Below are 14,540 nucleotides of genomic sequence, written 5' to 3'. Positions count from 1 at the left end.
TAAATGAAATGGAAATTATGATCGTGACTTTTTTTTTACCGCAAATACATGCCATGCAAGACTGCCTACAGCCAATACAGTTGCAACTGCTCTGTATACTTTAGGTTATAGTACTACAAATCAAACATAATCAGATGGTGGTGCATATTTGCACTGCATTTCATAACAGTGAAGATCCCAACTTGCTGCGGAGTAATAGGTTAGGCCTTTGACAACAATGACAGCAAATCTCTTCAAAGATAACATTTGATTTGCATAAACCCAGGTACAAAACATCACAGAAACTGCAAAGTCGGCGGCACGATAGATGCTTTAAATGTGCAAGTGCAAATCATTTAACGTTTTTTTTAATCTTATATATGAACAAATGAATAAATGTGAATCTCACCCAATCTTTCAAAGATATGGTTATATTGGACCCGGGCTTGCCTTTAGAGCAGGCATCTCCGCTTCGGTAGGGAGTGACTGTGCGCCTCGGCCAGACAGACTGTGCGTAATACCCTCCGCAGGCTCCACTCGGATGGAAAAAAAAAATCCGCTTTGCCCGAAAGATTTTTACAAACTAATCTCTGCGGTCACAACGGAGAATTTACAGTGTAAAGCGTTCTTCTGAGCTGCTCCAATAAACGTCGACCTGGCCGCGAAGCCGAGCGTGAAAAGACCCCCGATCGGCGTAGTAAATATTTCCAGCTTCGGAGCGGTGGAAGGACCGTAATCCGATAATTACATTAAATTCCGTCAGGAGTGTTTAGTGGCACACACCATATTGCCCCGACCTAAGAAAAGGAGTTTAAAGAACATACCCGTCTGCCCCGGTCACCCCCCCCCACACACACACACACGCACACACACGCACACACGCGCGCGCGTCCATCCGCTCAGTCTACTAATTGGGGGTGGGGGCTGCGCGGTAGTTGAGGCACTACTTTCTAGCACGGTAAACTTCTCTCCGGTGCAGTTTCGTGTGCAGCTCTGCAGAAGCGATCACCCCACCACCCTCAAAACAAGCGCGACTCAAGACAGAGACTGGAGCGAATTCAAGGACAATCAATCCACTTTAATTGTGCAAGCATCCGATTTGTCACGCATGGAGCAGGCTACAATTCATTTGCTGTAAGAAATGTGGGGATGCAAAACAAATGGCACGGAGGGCAAAACAGTGTAGGGAACTTAACGCAATACTGATATATACATATATATATATATATATTTATCATGATGTGTCTGCTTACTTCTGCAAAAATCCCATGTTTAAGAATCCAACTGAAGTTCATCGCATTGAACCATTGGGTATTAAGTATAATCTTAACCAAAACTAGTTTTCAGAGAATATTCCCCTCACACATTACAGACCTCATTTTGTGATACATATTAGGTAATATATTAGATGACAAAATTGTGTATCGCAACACGACAATACCTGAATTTCAGCCCAATGCAAAGCTGCTGAAAGATGTTAAATATCAACACTGAGCTACCTACCGCCCAGCCCTACTACAGTGTACGCCTTGTTGAATTTATACAGTACGTGATTGCAAGTACTGAGGTCCTCTGAAAAACCAACACATTACAGACATACATATGCGGCTGTAGGGAAAAAAACTGTATTAACCTACCACGCACATATGACAGCGTACTTGAAAATTCAACAATTAACCCATCTCTGAAAACACTGGGCATTGCTTCCTGTACTAGCATGTCTCTAGCATTACTTTACATTATAAGGTGACATCTGCACAATGGCATGAAACAGCAACCCCATTCATTTATCTTGTTAGTTTGCCAGTGTTGCGGCTGAGTCTACAAGAATAATAGATAATGAGCAAAATATATTTATGAACTCACATGTACCAGGTGACTGTTTTATATATAAATAAAGCACTGCGAAACATGACTGTAATTTCATCCATTTGTCAGGGAGTTGTGGATACAGATGACAGTAACCCTGAAATCAGGTAATGCAGATACAATTAAAACATGAATACCCGATATCATCTGTCAACTGACTATAAAACATACTTTCTGATAAACAAAGAGTCTTATTTCAAGCATTCAACCAAACATAAACCTGAATATCTATAAAGTCACGTACAAGAATTAAAGAAAAAAATCCACTTATTTTTGAATTGCAAAAAAATAAAATACAGTGTCAAGTTGCATAGTGGTAATTTCAAGTGTGATCATCTGCCATTGGCACAAATGGTAACATCAAAACTGTTCTGGTTCAGCCCAGTAGAATGTAACTGGCAGAAGTTGTACTAAATACTGATTTAGGATCAGTTGTGCCATCTGCTGACTGATGGTGATGGTGAATCCACAGTCAGTACAGCATGACAACAGCAGAGTAACATCAATTCACTTTGTTTTGTGGTTACTATTGTTCCGATGGTCATCGGCACTGCTCCAGTGTGGCTCGGCAAAGATCTGCAGCTTCTTGTCGAGCTGGGCTCGCAGATAGGCCAAATCCTGTTTGTCTGATGAGTGTGCCACGGCCATGTAGGCAGAGAGACTCCCAGCAAGGAGGAGTCTATCTAGAGACAAGGCTGGGAGGAGCCACAGCACCACCCACAGCTCCAGACACACTGGGTGACGAAGGTGGGAGAGAAGACGCTGGGCCCTGGGTGACTTTTGTGACAGGGGGTCCCCCAAACCCAGACATTCATAATACACCTGGGAGAACGAGGGAACGAGAGAATGAGAGTGATGTTAGTCAATGTATTCACTTGCCAGCAATGACAATGAGTAAATCTTTTTTATTTTTTAGACCCCCCACCCCTTCTCCCCAATTGTATCCAGCCGATTAGCCCACTCTTCTGAGCTGTCCCGGTCATTGCTCCACTCCCTCTGCCGATCTGGGGAGGGCTACAGACTACCACATGCCTCCTCTGATACATGTGGAGTCGCCAGCCGCTTCGTTTCTTTTTTGGGGGGGTGGTATTTTTTTCATCCCTTTTCTCCCCAATTGTATACTGCCAATTACCCCACTCTTCCGAACCATCCCAGTCACTGCTCCACCCGCTCTGCCAATCTGGGAAGGGCTGCAGACCACCACATATCTCCTCCAATACATGTGAAGTCGCCAGCCGCTTCTTTTCACCTGACAGTGAGGAGTTTCACCAGGGGGACGTAGTGCGTGGGAGGATCACACTATTCCCCACAGTTCCCCCTCCCCCCGAACAGGCGCCCCGACCGACCAGAGGAGGTGCTAGCGCAGCGACCAGGACACATACCCACATCCGGCTTCCCACCCGCAGACATGGCCAATTGTGTCTGTAGGGACGCCCGACCAAGCCGGAGGTAACACAGTGATGCAAACCCGCGACCCCCATGTTGGTAGGCAATGGCATAGATCGCTACGCTACCCAGATGCCCTGAAGTACTCCATTTTAAAACAGCATGGGACTGGGAAACCCTGTTTATAATCATGCAGCAAAAGTCATCTTTCTGAATGTCCACTTGCCAACTACTGAATGACCTACTGTAGTTATCCACATGTGAACTAGCAGCCCAACTTACATCAACATCCTGTTTTATGAATTGAAAGAAATATTAATGTGTTATTTGGTTGTTGCTTTTATCTAAACTGACTGGGAGCAGCCTAAAGTAATCATACTATGTAATGCAGTCAAATCGCCATCCTTTGTAGAGAGTCTATACAAATGCCAATCTAATTTCATTCAAGCTGTCTGTGCATTATATACAGTATAGCTAAGCTGCAGCCTGACTTAATGCCTGACGTGGCCAATATCTAGTATCAACAGTTAAATTAAATGGCAGGTGAAATAATTTCCCTATGCACCCAGTGGGGTATCTTGTGAAAACAAGGTCTTAATGTAAAGAATATGTATTATGTATGTGTTACAGGGTGAACCCAGTCACTGAGGATGCAGAAGCCAGTGCATTCTCAGTGCTGGTCCCAATCCCGGTTAAATGGGGAGGGTTGCATCAGGAGGGGCATCCGGCATAAAATCTTTGCCAATTCAAATAAGCAGATCATAAATCAGATTTCCATACCGGATCGGTTGAGGCCCGGGTTACCAACGACCACCACCGGTACTGTTGGCCAGCAGGGTGCCGGTGGAAACTATGCTACTGTTGGGTGAAGAAGAAGGAGAGGGGGAAGGCATGTCAAGAGGCGGCGGGACAGACGGAAGGGTAGGTGTGCGCAGGTGAGAGTCGGAACTTTGAATGTTGGTACTATGACTGGTAAAGGGAGAGAGCTGGCTGATATGATGGAAAGAAAGGTAGATATACTGTGTGTGCAAGAGATCAGGTGGAAGGGGAGTAAGGCCAGGAGCATTGGGGGTGGGTTCAAACTCTTCTACCATGGTGCGAATGGGAAGAGAAATGGGGTAGGGGTAATTCTGAAGGAAGAGTATGTCAAGAATGTGCTGGAGGTGAAAAGAGTGTCGGCCAGAGTGGTAAGTATGAAGCTGGAAATCGAAGGTGCATTGATGAATCTTACCAGTGCATATGCCCCACAAGTTGTGCGTGAGATGGGAGAGAAAGAAGAATTCTGGAGTGAGTTGGATAAAGTGGTGCACAGTGTACCCAAGGAGGAGAGAATGGTGATTGGAGCTTCAGTGGTGATTGTACTTCAACGGGCATGTTGGTGAAGGGAATAGAGGTGATGAGGAGGTGATGGGTAGGTATATTGTCAAGGAGAGAAATGTGGAAGGACAGATGGTGGATTTTGCGAAAAGGATGGACATGGCAACGGTGAATACATATTTCAAGACAAAGGAGGAACACAGGGTGACATTTAAGAGTGGAGGAAAGTACAAACAGGTGGACTGTATCTTATCCAGAAGGCGCGATCTGAAAGGGATTGGAGACTGCAAGGCGGTGATGGGAGAACGTAGCTTGGCAGCATCGGATGGTGGTCTGTAGGATGACTGTGGTGACCAAGAACAGGAAGTGAGTGAAGGCAGAGCCAAAGTTCGAATGGTGGAAGTTGAAGAAGGAAGACTGTTGTGTGGAGTTCAGGGAGGTTAAAACAGGCACTGGGTGGTAGTTAAGAGTTGCCGGATGGCTGGGCAACCACTGCAGAAATAGTGAGGGAGACAGCTAGGAAGGTACTTGGTGTGTCATCAGGACAGAGGAAGGAAGACAAGGAGACTTGGTGATGGAATGAGGAAGTACAGCAACATATATACAGAGGAAGAGGTTGGCAAAGAAGAAGTGAGATAGTCAGAGAGATGAAGGAAGTACACAGGAGTACAAGGAGATGTGGCATAAAGTGAAGAGAGAGGTGGCAAAGGTAAAGGAAAAGGCATATGGTGAGTTATATGAGAGGTTAGACACTAAAGAAGGAGAGACTTGTACCTATTGGCTAGACAGAGGGACTGAGCTGGGAAGGATGTGCAGCAGGTAAGGGCGATCAAGGATGGAAATGTGCTGACAAGTGAGCAGAGTGTGCTGAGAAGTTGGAAGGAGTACTATGAGGGGCTGATGAATGAAGAAAATGAGAGAGAGAGAGAGAGAGAGAGAGAGAGAGAGAGAGAGAGAGAGAGAGAGAGAGAGAGAGAGAGAGAGAGAGAGAGAGAGTTGGATGATGTGGGGATAGCGAATCAGGAAGTACAGTGGATTAGCAAGGAGGAAGTGAGGGCAGCTATGAAGAAGATGAAGAGAGGAAAGGCAGTTGGTCCAGAAGACATACATGTGGAAGCATGGAGATATTTAGGAGAGATGGCAGTAGATTTTTTTTAACTAGATTGTTTGACACAATCTTGGAAAGTGAGAGGATGCCTGAGGAGTGGAAAAGAAGTGTACTGGTACCAATTTTCAAGAACAAGGGCGATGCGCAGAACTGTAGCAACTACAGAGGTATACAGTTGATCAGCCACAGCATGAAGATATGAGAAAGTAATAGAACCTAGGAGGAGACGAGAGGTGACGATTAGCGAGCAGCAGTATGGTTTCATGCCAGGAAAGAGCACCACAGATGCGATATTTGCTTTGAGAATGTTGATGGAGAAGTATAGAGAAGGCCAGAAGGAGTTACATGGTGTCTTTGTGGATTTAGAGAACGCATATGACAGGGTGCCGAGAGAGGAGGTGTGGTATTGTATCAGGAAGTCGGGAGCTGCAGAGAAGTATGTAGGAGTGGTGCAGGATATGTATGTGTGACAGTGGTGAAGTGTGTGGTTGGAATGACAGATGGGTTCAAGGTGGAGGTGGGATTACATCAAGAATCGGCTCTGAGCCCTTCCTTGTTTGCAATGATGATAGACAGGTTGGCGGACGAAATCAGGCAGGAGTCTTCGTCGACCATGATGTTTGCGGATGACATTGTGATCTGTAGCGAGAGTAGGGTGGAGGTTGAGGAGAGCCTGGAGAGGTGGAGGTTTACACTGGAGAGAAGAGGAATGAAAGTCAGTAGGAGCAAGACGGAATACATATGCATGAATGAGAGGGAGGACAGTAGAATGGTGAGAATTAAAGGCGTACAGGTGACGAAGGCGTATAAGTTTAAATACTTGGGGTCAACTGTCCAAAGTAATGGGGAGTGTGGTAGACAGGTGAAGAAGAGAATGTAGGCGGCCGGGTGGAGTGGGTCGAGAAGAGTGTCAGGAGTGACTTGTGATAGAAGGGTGCCAGCAAGAGTTAAAGGGAAGGTTTACAAGATGGTTGTGAGACCAGCTATGTTGTATGGTTTAGAGACAGTGGCATTAACGAAAAGACAGGAGGGACAGCTGGAGGTGGCAGAGTTAAAGATACTAAGATTTTCATTGGGAGTGACGAAGAAAGACAGGATTAGGAAGGAGTATATTAGAGGGACAGCTCAGGTTGGACAGTTTGGAGACAAACCAAGAGAGGCAAAATTGAGATGGCTTGGACATGTGTGGAGGAGAGATGCTGGGTATATTGGGAGAAGGATGCTGAATATGGAGCTGCCAGGGAAGAGGAAAAGAGGAAGGCCAAAGAGAAGGTCTATGAATGTGGTGAGAGAGGACATGCAGGCGGCTGGTGTGACAGAGGAAGATGCAGAGGACAGGAAGAAATGGAAACGGATGATCTGCTGCGGCGACCCCTAATGAGAGCAGCCAAAAGTAGCAGTAGATGTGTTACAGGGTCCTTTATTGTGCTACTGTGCTGTACTATGGTATGCAAGTACATCGTTACTGTGGTATGTAATGTTGTGTAACAATATATATGTCATGTCAGACTAGAATGGGCGGTACTGTACATCATTCAATAGCCACTCACCACAGGGTCAATTTAGAAGGGATAGCCTACCTGCTTTATGCCCAATAATTCTGGGTAATCAAACATTATGACTATGCTACAGATGATGGCCCAGCAGAGGAAGTGCAGGGTAAAGCACAACAGAGGGAACCAGATGCTCCAAGGTGCATGACGAACTGACCAGAGACAGGGGGCGCCAGTCACAGGCTGCCAGAAGTGCATCAGGATCTAACATGGGAGAGTCACAATCATACAGGCACTCACTATAAGAATAAAATTAATACCAACAGTAGAGCATGTACACCAGAAACATGAAAAAGCACTTGATACGAATATGGGTACGATGAAAAAGACAGACACCCCACATTCTGGGTGTAAATAAGTATGTAAGCATGTGGGTACCTTTTCTATCTACTTTTTCAGCGAAGATAAAATACCCAGAATGACACTATTTTGTGTCATTTTGTGCAACATTAGGACATACCATGAGCGTCCACCTGCTTTAAGCTCCAAGTCGTATTCTACGTGATAAGTTACTGGTAAAAAAAAATTGAAAAGCTGCTCAAGCTAATGTCCAGGTATTAATTTATAGAAGGAACAAAAATAAAATGAAGTTTACAAGTTAAAAAATGTTGTAAAAAAACTTGGTGCATGGTGATTTACATGTGCAACTAAATAAAAGAAAAAAAAGACAACTGGTGAAAGACCCAAGAGTTGTCAAAGAAAAACTCTCATTGGGTTAATAGATCTGACCACCACCTGTGTATACATGTATTTGTGTGCGTGCGTATGTGTGTGCGCGCGTGTGTGTGTGTGTGTGTGTGTGTGTGTGTGTGTGTGTCCGTACCTGGAGTGCGAGTGCAGTTGTGAAGCAATAGGCCGCCCTGTTCAGAACTCCCAGTACTGACTGGCAGGCCTGTTTGACTGGTGGCCAGGCCAGCAGACTGTGCTGTGTGGTAAAGAGAGCCAGCAGCCCCAGATCCACACCTAAAGATCTGAGGACAGAGCTGTCATGCAGGGCCACTGACCATGGTATGAAGTCTAAAATGTAGACAGGTGAGAAAGGACCAAAAATAAAAATAAAAAATTATTCAACATATCTCTCTATGTGTTTGCACTGTTATATAAATGGTATCATCATAGTGTTTATTGTCCAGCATTAAAAACTTTCCTGCCTGTTAAAGTCAGACAATTCCAGACAAGTTTCTGGCCCTGCAGTCATTTCCTTACCATCTCAGAATATCACATTACGGTATTTCTGTAATGAGAGTAATAATTACTCCCCAGTATTAGCTGTGCCCCTGGAGGACATTCCGAACCATAACAGTTTGAGACTGAGTCTGTTCTAGTACAGAGAACAAAATGGAAGCGTCTGGTTGGGTTCCTACTTTCTCTCTGATCATTGGGGGTATATGGTCTTACATTTGTGTCTTTTTGATTACAGTTGGAAAAGTTTTGCTCTCAAATCTAGTCTGTTTGCGCCAAAAAGACACGAATATAACTCCATAAGGGGGCGGTAAAATTCACTTTTTTTTCTTCTTCTTTTTTTGCATGTGACAAATGTCTGTGGACGAAAGTACTTGGACTGGCGACTGGGAAGAAAAAGCACCCGGGCTGTACGCCTGTGGCAACTAGTAATGTTGTGGATTTATTAAAAGAACTGCATATATATTTGAACAGAAATGCTGAAATGTCAATCAGATTTGCATCCTGTTGTTGGAATGAAGTCATGCAGGGTTTTTTTTTTTTTTTTGCTCAAAAAAATGTTTTTAAAGAGTTTATCTTTTTCACCCAAAAGGGAGGGAAAAGTACTATCGCCCAACGTGGGGCTCGAACCCACGACCCTGAGATTAAGAGTCTCATGCTCTACCGACTGAGCTAGCCGGGCGGTGAAGCAGTGTGCCGCGCACAGATTTTTTATTCTCGCGAGACATGATAGACCGTTTACAATATTCCTATCACGTTTAACATTTAAAAGCTGTTCCTGTACACCGCCATAACATGTTAAGACTGGGCTGTCGCACATTCACCACATGGGGAAGTTCTATACCCTATGGTTAGTTTCTATATTCGCTTTTAATGCCAATGTTGCACAAAAATATTGAATCAAATCAATAGCACGGGACGGTATGATAACTTGTAATGGTGCAACACATCCGAGCAGAGCCGGGCATCTCACAGCCCTTTCATTGACAACACCCTCCCCCCCTATCAATGTTTGTCTGCAAGCTTGTGACCAAGTAGTCTAAACTTACCTTGACAGAGTACGGTGTCTCCTGTGATGTTGTGGTAGATAGCTCGAAATGAAATGAAACGAATAAAGTCTGCACCGGTTACGAAAACAAACGCAAAGTTTGCCAAAGCCATGATGCAGAGGACCGAGCCTCGTACGGTTACTGACGCCATTTCAATAACCATTTAACTTCATTTGGCAGATTCTAAGTGGTTTCTTCCGGGAGGGGAACCAACGGTAGGGTCGGGATTTACCACTAGATGTCGCTGTTGCAGCTCGTAATCCAACCGACGTCGACCTGTCTTCAATTGGCGTTTTAAAATTCATCATTACGCCAGAAAAGAGAATCACCGTGTTTCACTGTTGGTCGTCACACCACTGAAAACAGCAAAAAACAGACGAGTCCACGAACTTTTTTGAAACTTTAATTCAGAAAAGGAACAGCACAAACGTTACGAGAATGATGTTTTCTCTCGCACTTATAAGACAGGTATGACACAAAATGATCCAAGCACCTTCCAGGCCACCTGGCGCCTGCTTCACGTGAGGTTCACCTCACTGCCATAGCACTCCACGTGGTAATTTCTGTTAAAGGACACCACTCGAATGGACTCGGTAGATCCCTAAAGAAAGATAAAACATCAATACCGTATCATTTCTTGAAAAGCTTTTTTGATTGCTGTCCACCATGCCCCGGTTTGGGAAAAATCAAACTTAAGCATCACAGTAAATAATGTAAGGTATATTATTGGCATAATAAAAACAATACAGGTTCTTCTCAAGTATCAATTCAAGCACACCTCGGATGGTATAATGGCCAGTCCACAAACTGCACACCTCGGAGCCTGCATCCTGAAACCAACATGAATTTTGATTGAAACATCAACTCAACTCAGCAGTGAAGTCATCCTGGGTGTGACCGGGGCAGGGCGAGGTTTAAAGTTGTTTCGGGGCTGAATGAAAGAGAGAGCCTGGTGCTTTTTTTCTTTCTTTTTTTTTGGCGTTACACAAGTATCAGAAACTCACTTGTGGTAGTCCCTGACACAATAGACCTTGTTATCTGTGTCCACAGTGAAAGGCAGCCCCTCCAGGCTTTGTCTGCAGATGACACAGCGAAAACAAGCTGAATGGTAGGACTTCCCAAGGGCCTGCAGAACCTGTGAAGATGGGGAAAATATGCATGGAAATGGACTGTACTCCCATTCTAAACAATATGTGTACGTACCTCAATTGCACAAACACACACACATACGCACGCACACACACACATCATGTAAAGTGCTCATACTCACCATGTCCACGATTAATTGTCCACAACTATCACAGACTTCAGGGGAAGGGTGTACACCAGAATACTAAAACACACACAAAAAAAAAAAAAATATATATATATATATATACAGATATAGATGTGGTTATGTATATAATTCCTCTAATTGTCTGTGAAAATTGGATTTATTTTTTTTATTTTTTTATTCTGGGTACATGTCATACAGTTGTATAATATGCATAATGTTCAAATGTAAAGGTTTTTTGTTTTTTGTTTTTTACCAAAAAGTCATCCTCACAAAAGATTTTTCCTGACATTGAGTAAAATGGTTTGCCACTCAATTTTTTACCTAAAAATAAAAAAAAAAAGTTTCAGGAAACAACAACAGGGAAACGGTCAATGGGAATCTTCTATAATTATTTTGATGACAATCACATGCTGCACTTCATTTGCTATTATGACCTATGAGTGGATTTGAAAGCAAAACAAAATGTATGAGAACAATCACATCTATTTGATATACATATATTTAAATGTAAGCATAAGCATACTCACCGCAAATACCGCAGATGAAGCAGGTGTCGTGGAATAGCAGTCCCATTGCCCGACACACTGTCCCTACACCACAGATCGCTTTCCTACATCTTGCACAACTTCCTGATAAGATCCAGCCATTATACAATCCAGAGTTATTTAGCTGAACAAATGCAGCATAGTATATATATATATATATATATATATATATATATATATATATATATAGAGAGAGAGAGAGAGAGAGAGAGAGAGAGAGAGAGAGAGAGAGAGAGAGAGATTCAACCTATTCTGAACAGAATTTGTGAGTTTGCACAATCAGCTGAAATACCATGAAACCTGAGATTCTCTTCATTCACAAAGGCAGCGAGAGGTGTGGACTAGATCATAGCTAAAAATGTCCCGCTACTGTGTTGATATAGATTCGACATGAACTGAGATTTGAAAACTCCCCTACCAAAGTAAAGCTCAGCACTGGCACTGGTGTCCATCTCTCATTAGTTCTTGTTGGCTCTGACTGCTGGAAGCCACAGTCTGTCTCGGTGTCTAATTTTATGCACGGTGCAGACAGCTGTAAGGTGACCTGGTGCCTTGGTTTATGGGGATCTCATGCAGTGGTCTATCCACTGGCAAGCTAGCTTCTAGCAGCCTGATTCCACCAGCGGGACTGTCTGAGAGACAGCAGCGACGGATGACACCAACTGCTGCAGTCAGAAAACTATTTGGACACCATTCGTGCTCTGCTGTTGCCAGGAGTACACTAAACCACTGTGTCCAGAATGAATGGATGGAGAGCTAAAGCAGTGCTTCTTTACCTAATTACAGCATCTCTGATATATTCTCTGCCCCACTGCACCTTGACACCTTTTATTTCACCTGTATATAGTCCATCCTTGTATATATATCTGAAGATTGTTGCGTTGTAGTGTTGTTATTCTATGTTAAGCACACTGAGAAAGCCATGAAACCGGAGTCAAATTCCATCTTTGTGCAAACCAAATGGCCAATAAACATGATTCTGAATTCTTAATGGGCCAGCACCCAATAAAAAGTTGAGGCCCATTCTTGTTGGATCCCTGCATAACAGGAGCGCTTAGACATTTTAATAGGCCTTGATGCCAGGGGGAAATTACTCTCATTGTCACGCTCACAAAGCATTTCAGAATCCCCTGAGCAACATTGGTGCACATTACAAGAGGGCATTACTGAGGCTTTCTGAGATGCTTGGCAGACAATGGGTAGTATCCAATTGCCCAATAACAAAGTGGTTCAACTAGTTTCGACATGCAACATAGAGGCGAGAGGAACATAACCCCAAGGTTTTCTCTCTCACCTTGTTTGATAAAGAGGAGAGGGAGATCGAGAAGCTGGACAGAGAATATGCCTATATAGCAATTAGGGGGTTGCAAATTTCATGACCAGTAGCAACCGTGTCCACTGCAGAGCCCCAAGCCAACGCACCTACGTAGATGTTATCCACCTTGGCAATGACTGGCGGTAAATAGCTTGTAAATCATTGGATCTGCCCTTGTGCAGAAAAGTCAAAGCCCCGATAAGGCCAAGATAAATGATCTTGAAATAAAGACCAAGGTTTTGAGCCAGAGCTTAGCCTCCCTCTAAAAAGGATTGCAACAAAAAAAACGAATGGTAGTTGAGCTGAACTGCTAATTCTTGCAGGGAGCCCCTGGATGCTACCAAAGACCCCTGCAGGGATTATTGGACCCCACATTGAGAACCACACAGCGCACCACTGGTCATGAACTGTGCATTGCTGCCCTCATGTGGACTGATTTTGCCCTTTGGCTCTGAGGCAACAAAAAGATGAATAATTCTTGGAGAGTGTTTTAACCTACTTACAAGCTTGACTTTAAATCACCTTTCTCTGAATGACGGAAATTGGTCACAGCCATTGTGTCATCCATTCAGCTTTGCAAAAATCGACCCAATGCGGCTGCCACAAACAAATCACAAGAAATATCATGAAATTTGCACCAAAGAAATAGAGAAGAGTGAAAAAATAGGCTATACAGTATAGTTGCACTGCTTAACATCTTCACATTTGTGCAAATACAGCTGGCAGAGATTCAACTCTTGTTTTTGGTTTGGTATACCTCTCTAAACAGGTTATTGTACTCTACCTGCAAAATATTAAATGGGAAATCGGGGATTGGTGAGACAGATACAAGAAGAAAGATAAGTCCCGGTTCATCCATTCACATGTGGGTTCAGAATATGTGTGTGGGGAGGGGATCCTGACAGCTGCCCCTCCTGTTTTTATCCTAGGACACTCAACCGCCACCTGTTCCATATGCTGTCAGACTGGTTCAACACAAAACCTTCAGTGTCACATTTGTCCGTGTGTATGCACATGCCTGTAATGTGTGTGTGTGTGTCTCTCTCTGTCTGTGTGTCTGTCTCTCTCTCTCTCTCACTGGTCTTGCCCCCGGCTGCTGATGTGGTTGCTTGAGGAATGCAGGCGTCATGAGACATGTGCAGGCAAGAGGTTGTTTCAGCATGACAGGGTGTCGACTTATTATTCAGCTAAGACAACTAAGCAACCTGTGCCGAGAGTGCGATGTCAGTTACACCAAAATCAAATCATAGGAGCTTGGCAGCTTGGCAAAATACGTTTTATTCACCTATCAGTGTTGCCACAGAGGACATATCATGGTTGCTCTGTCATGCTGGCCCATGTGCACCTTGCATACTGCAATGTTGACCTCAAGCATATTCAGGTGGGCACTTTCAAATTCGCAGCTCCCCTCTAAACCCAATTCATCCCTCATATTTTGTTCACGAACTGGCAATGGCTGTAGCGTTCACATTTCACACTTACTGATTAAGCCTCTTTTGGATTAAACAGCAACACAATTGTAAAGTTTAGGCCTATTCGAAAATACCCATAACATATCTTCATCGTCTCAATTAATATTAAAAACACGTACGGTTAATATTTGTTATTGAAAAAGAGAACACTGGGGTTAAACTGACCCATTATTGGAGGAAACACGATCTATGTGTCTGCTGTGACGTATATAATCAAACTCCTGTTAGCTTCATCCACACCCAATTCCTCCGTCTCCTTTTGGAAAAACATCGTGTTCGCAACAATTCGTGGCATCTTAGCATGCTTATAAATAGGGCACGCTTTGTGCCAACGAGGGGCCGTCACATAGCAAGGTTTTCAGCCTCACCAGCCTGTCCGTTCCGGGCTGACTGGTGTGAGGGTGAGCGGGGGCCACACGGTCCAGTTTGAAACCGTCATGTCGGGACAGGTAAACTCCACCTGCGCTCCACGCCCTCCCGCAGCAGGCG

General features: G+C 44.1%; 2 protein-coding genes and 1 non-coding gene across 3 annotated transcripts; all 3 read right to left on the bottom strand.

Moving 5' to 3' along the window:
• Positions 1-2,355: 2,355 nt before the first annotated feature.
• nrm (nurim) lies at positions 2,356-9,594 on the bottom strand. The gene is made up of 4 exons (XM_056298019.1): positions 9,444-9,594; positions 8,036-8,229; positions 7,240-7,416; positions 2,356-2,670 (listed from the first exon to the last, which is right to left on the bottom strand). The coding sequence occupies exons 1-4, from the start codon at positions 9,592-9,594 to the stop codon at positions 2,356-2,358; spliced, it is 837 nt and encodes a 278-aa protein (XP_056153994.1).
• Positions 9,004-9,076, bottom strand: trnak-cuu (transfer RNA lysine (anticodon CUU)). Its single transcript has one exon. It is a non-coding gene; the product is annotated as a tRNA-Lys (tRNA).
• Positions 9,595-9,889: 295 nt separating the features above from the next.
• On the bottom strand, positions 9,890-14,490 carry limd1b (LIM domains containing 1b). The gene is made up of 6 exons (XM_056298018.1): positions 14,443-14,490; positions 11,247-11,309; positions 10,714-10,776; positions 10,448-10,578; positions 10,222-10,273; positions 9,890-10,044 (listed from the first exon to the last, which is right to left on the bottom strand). Exons 1-6 carry the CDS (start codon positions 14,488-14,490, stop codon positions 9,961-9,963), a joined length of 441 nt encoding a protein of 146 aa, XP_056153993.1. The 3' UTR covers positions 9,890-9,960.
• Between the last annotated feature and the right edge of the window lie 50 nt (positions 14,491-14,540).

Source organism: Lampris incognitus, chromosome 18 (genome assembly GCF_029633865.1).
Source record: "Lampris incognitus isolate fLamInc1 chromosome 18, fLamInc1.hap2, whole genome shotgun sequence".
Classification (NCBI taxonomy): domain Eukaryota; kingdom Metazoa; phylum Chordata; class Actinopteri; order Lampriformes; family Lampridae; genus Lampris; species Lampris incognitus.
Note: the sequence above shows the minus strand (reverse complement) of the source record. Positions and strands in the feature narration are given on the sequence as shown.

What these genes read in the sequence shown, in the direction of transcription:
- nrm (XM_056298019.1), bottom strand. Translation starts at nt 9,594, where the DNA reads ATGGCGTCAGTAACCGTACGAGGCTCGGTCCTCTGCATCATGGCTTTG. An exon ending in AGACACCGTACTCTGTCAAG is followed by an intron (nt 8,230 to 9,443) that starts GTAAGTTTAGAC and finishes TCTACATTTTAG; the next exon opens with ACTTCATACCATGGTCAGTG. An exon ending in AATTATTGGGCATAAAGCAG is followed by an intron (nt 2,671 to 7,239) that starts GTAGGCTATCCC and finishes TCGTTCTCCCAG; the next exon opens with GTGTATTATGAATGTCTGGG.
- limd1b (XM_056298018.1), bottom strand. Translation starts at nt 14,490, where the DNA reads ATGACGGTTTCAAACTGGACCGTGTGGCCCCCGCTCACCCTCACACCA. An exon ending in CCCCGCTCACCCTCACACCA is followed by an intron (nt 11,310 to 14,442) that starts GTCAGCCCGGAA and finishes TCTGTGGTGTAG; the next exon opens with GGACAGTGTGTCGGGCAATG. An exon ending in TGTGTCAGGGACTACCACAA is followed by an intron (nt 10,274 to 10,447) that starts GTGAGTTTCTGA and finishes TGTTGGTTTCAG; the next exon opens with GATGCAGGCTCCGAGGTGTG.